The 6,000-nt window shown below is 30.4% G+C and overlaps 2 protein-coding genes across 2 annotated transcripts in view; both read left to right on the forward strand.

Moving 5' to 3' along the window:
• Nucleotides 1-2,969: 2,969 nt before the first annotated feature.
• LOC112512050 (17.3 kDa class I heat shock protein-like) lies at nucleotides 2,970-3,677 on the forward strand. Its single transcript, XM_025117843.1, has one exon. The coding sequence runs from the start codon at nucleotides 3,080-3,082 to the stop codon at nucleotides 3,536-3,538; it is 459 nt and encodes a 152-aa protein (XP_024973611.1). The 5' UTR covers nucleotides 2,970-3,079; the 3' UTR covers nucleotides 3,539-3,677.
• Nucleotides 3,077-6,000, forward strand: part of LOC112512051 (17.3 kDa class I heat shock protein-like) — a 4,378-nt gene continuing 1,454 nt past the window's right edge. Inside the window, exon 1 of the mRNA XM_025117844.1 lies at nucleotides 3,077-3,109. Within this exon, the coding sequence (XP_024973612.1) occupies nucleotides 3,080-3,109 (30 nt within the window). The 5' untranslated portion in view covers nucleotides 3,077-3,079. The remainder of the gene's footprint in view (nucleotides 3,110-6,000) is intronic.

The raw sequence follows: 6,000 nt of genomic DNA on the forward strand, positions 1-6,000 counted from the left end.
TTATTATGAAATGTTAAAAGAAATTTAAATAAAAATATACTTCTTTTTTAGAACATTAATCTAAATCAACATATTATTATTTTTCTTTTTAAACAACTTATATTATTTTATAACTTAACCCATTTATATTAATTACAATCAAATAAATTATATATTTGTTTATAAATTTTGCTTATTTAATATATTATAAGTTTATAAAACTTAATACATAAAACTTGTATAAAAATTACAAGATAAAAAAGTGTAATAATTAAACATTCTGTTAGAACTCAATGATTAACTACTGAAAAGAAAATAGATCGATTTAGTATCAAATTAATTATTTAATAATTCTTGTTTTTTTTTTGGGTAACTTCTTTGGTTCTATTTTTTTATTATAATTTAATTTTAGATTTAATAACAAAGTAATTTATTTTTGGTTTAATAATATAATTTTTTATAAAGATAATAATTAAACATTATGTTATAACTCAATGATTATCTTAATTATATTTTGGATTTTTAATATTTAAAATGGATGTTTATCCTGTATTTGATTATATTTATCTGCAGTTAGTTACACAAATTTAAAAATAAAGTTTTAATAAGTTGTACTCACGTAAAATTACTTGTAATCTTGAATTTTAAGTAATATGCATCAATAAACAGCACTTCATGCATAAAAAATGGTTTTTAAGAGTTCTGTCAAATATTTTATAATATAGTATAGATATGGAATGAAAAGATGAAAAGTAGCTATAAGAAATGAATATATATATATATATATATATATATATATATATATATATATATATATATATATATAGAGGTAGAGGATGATTGCTAATTGGCTAATTACATAGATGAAAATTAATGGAATTTTTTTAAAGTATTTAATTGAGTTACAAAAATGAAATAATTATGATGCGTTTGGTTTGCAGGATTATTTTTGAGGGATTTGAATTTTATGGTGTGATTGGGATTTGTTGGGATCAGATTGGAATAAATTTGAAATCATTTTGTGTGTTTGGTTTGTAAGATTTGAAATAGATTTGAAATCCGTTTTATGTATTTGGTTTGTAGGATTTGGAATAGATTTGAAATTCATTCATTTATAAATCATGTTTAGTTTGTAGGATTTGGGTTGGGATTTAATTACAATGTCATGTACTACTTCCATGGCTACTCCGTCACTCGCCATAGTTTCACCGACTTATCTAAACTACCGTTGTACACTACCCATTCTCGAACACTATTCTCATCGTCACCGCCAAACATTTGACTAGAGCAGTGTGGTCGGTTAATGCCAAGAGGCATTGAGTGGAAGCTGCCGACTTCCCTCCGGCAAGCACAAGTGTTCTTGCCCGCCGATCCACTAAACAACAAGCTCCATGCGGCGACGATATATAAAAATGCTTGTTTGTGACCTCTGATAACTCCGTAGTGAGCCAACATATGTTTTGGTCGTTCCCAGAAAATTCACTAACCCATCTGAAGATCCGACGTACACGACGACTTCCATCGTGTTCACCGCCAACGCCATCTTGGCATTTTTCCGATTTAGTAAACTGTAAAGCATCATCTTCATCGACCCGTCTGCAGATTCGGTGAAAACCAAGTTGTCAAAACCGGGAACCACCAAATTAATGGTGTCGTTGTGGGTTTTACCGATTCTAAACTTTTAATTATAACCGACGAGGAGAGCACATGAGAGCAGGGACGTCGTTTTGTTGAAAGCCAGAGGGAAGGAAGCGGTGCGACTAAAGTTAAGCCAAGAAGCAATTTTTTGAAATCCCACAGGATTTGGTTTTGAATACCAACCCTTTCCAAGGGATTTTCAAATCCATCAGTTATGGGATTTCAAATCTTGACAATCTTACAAACCAAACATTGGATTGAAATGGATTTCAAATCCAAATTCTTCTAATTCCATTTCATTCCTGTAAACCAAACACACCCTTATTATTTTTAAGTATTATATATTTATTTATTATTCATTATTCAATCATAAAAAATTTAAAATAATAATTTTCTTTGAAATAAACTAAGGGGCCATTTACTAAAAGCTTACTTGTTAAGTGCTTACCGTGTAATTTTTCTTATCGGATGAGCATGACAAGGGTCAAAAATCTGTCCCGGTAAAAGCAGTGATGAAGATGGAGAATTTTACTCGGTAAGTGAGGGTGACGACTCTTACACGGGTAAGTGCTTACCTTGTAAATTGTTGTATATGATATCATTTTGATGTACTACAATCTTACCCGGTAAAATTAATTATAGTATTGACTCCTAGCATTAAGTGCTTACCGGGTAAACATTTAGGTAAACGGCCCCTAAGTTATTCAAAACGTCACCATTATTCTACAACTAATGATTAATTATTTATCAAATAAGTGATGGAATTAAAGGGAACTAAACATATTCCAGAGTAAATTACAAATTTCGTATTTGAAATTGCGATTTTCGTTCCTAATTCCAACTAAAGGCCGTTGAGAGAGAGTACGTTTCAAATACAACCCATCACTTTTACGCCTGGTTTTTTTTCCAAAAGGCCGTTGAAATTTTTTGTTAAATGAAGGGCACTTTAGTCCTTCTATCAATTTTCTGTTTGTTATCGAATCAAAAACCATAGAGATTAAAATTATAAAATCGATTTTGATTGGGTAAAAGACAAAGAATCGATAAAAGAACGAAAATGTTCATCATTTAACATATTTTTTAACGTACGTTAGAGAAAACGATCAAATTCGGACGTTTTTACAAACCACGATAACCGTCTTGTAATTATATAAAAAAAAAAATTCAGGGACAAAAGTTATTTTTTACAACCAATAGGGACCAAAATTTTGTGGTTTTACTCAAAAATGTATATTCTGAAATCAGATAAATAGATATCTGCCATAGAAGGATCACGAAGCTTCTTCATGCTTCGTAGCCATGATCGATCTGAACGAGCCATCTTGAAAGTTCTCGGAGATACTGTCATCGAAGATATATACCCTACCCCTCAAAACCACAAACCAAAATCAGCAACAACTGAATTAGAGAAATCTCCAGCCAATCAAGTTAAAGCCAATTCTTCTTGCTAAGGTTTTAGAAGATGTCGATCATTCCAAGCCTCTTCAATGGCCGACGAAGCAGCATCTTTGATCCATTTTCACTTGACATTTGGGAGCCTTTGAGAGATTTCCCAATTCCATCTTCCTCTGATGTTTCCTCTGCTTTCGTAAACACCCGTGTGGATTGGAAGGAAACCCCTGAAGCTCATGTGTTCAAAGCCGATCTTCCTGGGATCAAGAAAGAAGAAGCGAAAGTGGAGGTAGAAGACGGAAGGGTCTTACAAATCAGCGGCGAGAGRAACGTGGRGAAGGAAGATAAKAATGATAGATGGCATCGGRTTGAACGCARCAGCGGGAAGTTCACCAGGAGATTCAGGTTGCCGGAGAATGCCAAGATGGATGAGGTGAAGGCAGCCATGGAAAACGGAGTTCTCACAATTACTGTTCCCAAGGAAGAAGTGAAGAAGCCTGATGTGAAATCTATTGAAATCTCAGTTTGAAAAGATGAATCAGATTATCGTGTCCAAGAGTGTCTAAAGTGTTGTATTTGTTACGTCTACAAGTTGTTCGATGAAATGCACCGCATAAGTGATATCTTTATGTAACTTCTTTGATCAATAAAATGGTTGTTAGCTCCAATGGTCTACAAGGTGTTCGATGCCAATGGGAACGTTAGGAGATCTGTCGGGTGGTTCAGACCAGGTCCCACCCCCAATTCCGGTCTATAAGGTGGTGTTGATAGGAAGGAATAAGAATATTAATAGACAATTAAGAGGAGATTAAGCAAAGGTTAACCACTTGTAATATTTATACTATATTGTAAAGTATTTGATAAAAACTCTTAAAAATCATTTTTTTATATAAAGTATTATTTATTAATGTATGTTACTTAAAATTCAATATTACAAGTAGATTGTGCGTAAGTACAATTTATTAAAGCTTCATATTTGAATTCATGTAACTAACTGTAGATAAACATAATCAAATACAGGATAAACATCTCATTTTAAAGATAAAAAATATAAAATATAATTAGGATAATCATTGAGTTCTACCAGAATACTTAATTTTTATCTTTATAAAATGTTATATTATTAAACCAAAAATAAATTATTTTATTATTAAACTTAAATTAAATTATAATAAAAAAAATAAATTAAAGAAATTACATAAAAAAGAGAATTTTTAAATAGTTGATTTTATATTAACACTGACATATTTTTTTCAAATTTATATTTTATTCAAAATAAAATTATTATTGTTTTCTTAAAAACACATAAAAATCGTATTATAACATCGACAAAGACAAAAAATAAAATAAAACATTAACATCGAGATGTATCATGCTGTATTGCATGAGTACCTTTCTAGTGCTTCACTAATATATTTGGGTCCAGATGAGAATGAGTTATGGCGAAAAGACTAAGATAGGGTCTTCATCCTTCAATCCTAATTGAAGAATTCCGCTAGATCACGTACTAATGAGAAAGACTGGATCAATTCCATTTTAAAGCGCAATTCGTTGGTTGTTTTGAGATTAAAAGTAATAAATGGTTTAAATCTCTTCTTAAACTTCTTTGACACATATTTCACATGATCCTTTGTATTATCTTTTGAAAGTATACATTTGTTTTGAGGCAAAATGAATGGATTAAAATGGTTCCCGAGCTTCATCTGTACGAACCAACCATACTTGTTACCAACTAAATTGGTAGTGATTTATTTCAAAAGTTGAAGTTAGAAATTTGTTTAATTGACATGTTTACCAGATAAATCTAGATGCAGTAAAGTTATCGAACATTCACATGATATGTTAATATGTGGTGTACTACTTAGTGCTACCTAGACAAATATTCTTCAATGAAGGCATTTAACCGCGAGGGTGGTGCCTGATTGGTTTGAGCTTGACTCCAAATGTCAAAAGTGTCTGGAGGTCTCACGTTCAAATCCAAGAAGGAACAAAATCCCCTTGTGGCCACGGAGGTTCAAATGCGATGACTCCGTGCTACCTGCAAAACAGGTGGTCGCCCTGGGATTAGTCGGCTCGCATAACGGGTTGGATATCTAGGTTAATAAAAAAAAACATTCACTAATAATCTACTACAAACGACAATTGAGAAGCGTCGATGAACCATGGAGGTGTGTACGAGTTATTAAGGTTGTTAGGTTAGACGAATAAATTCAATCAAATCCTATATATACATTCGTATTATAATTTAAAATTTAAAATCAAAATATGTTGTATTACTAATTAAATGAGGGACTTTTTAGTTCTTTTATCAATTTTTCTGTCTGTTATCGAAGAAAAAACCATAGAGACTAAAATTATAAAATCGACTTTGATTGGGTAAAGATAAAAAATCGATAAAAGGACGAAAATGTTTATCATTTAACAGAACTTTTTAACATACGTTAGAGACAACGATTAAATTTGGATGTTTTTTATAAAACGTGATAGCCATCTTGTAATTACGAAACTACAGTGATAAAAAGTGTTGCTTTTTTATGACCCATAGGAACCAAGTTTTTGTGGTTTACTCGAAAATATATATTCTGAAATAAGATAAATAGATATCGGGTTAAATACATGAAATAAAAACTTATTTTCATAATCTTTTTATTACAACATTCTACTTTTATTTTTCTTTATTACAACAATATACTTTCAAATTATTTTTTATTAGGATATCGTATTTTGATAAATCTACCTATTATAACAATGAGCAACCTATTACTTTTTAAACCGGTTAATCCTTTTCTTTTTGCTTAGTTTTAATGAGATGATATGAATGACACATTATTTTGATAACATGACTAAAATAAAAATTATAAAAATAAAAAAAACCTATTTCAAATAATTATTTGTGATTTTAATTTTTAATTGCTATGATTTAAAAAAAACATTTAATTTTTTTGACTTTTTATTTAAAATATATTTTAAATAAATATGACATTATTTTTA

This window comes from Cynara cardunculus (genome assembly GCF_001531365.2).
Source record: "Cynara cardunculus var. scolymus isolate 2C chromosome LG 5, CcrdV1, whole genome shotgun sequence".
Classification (NCBI taxonomy): domain Eukaryota; kingdom Viridiplantae; phylum Streptophyta; class Magnoliopsida; order Asterales; family Asteraceae; genus Cynara; species Cynara cardunculus.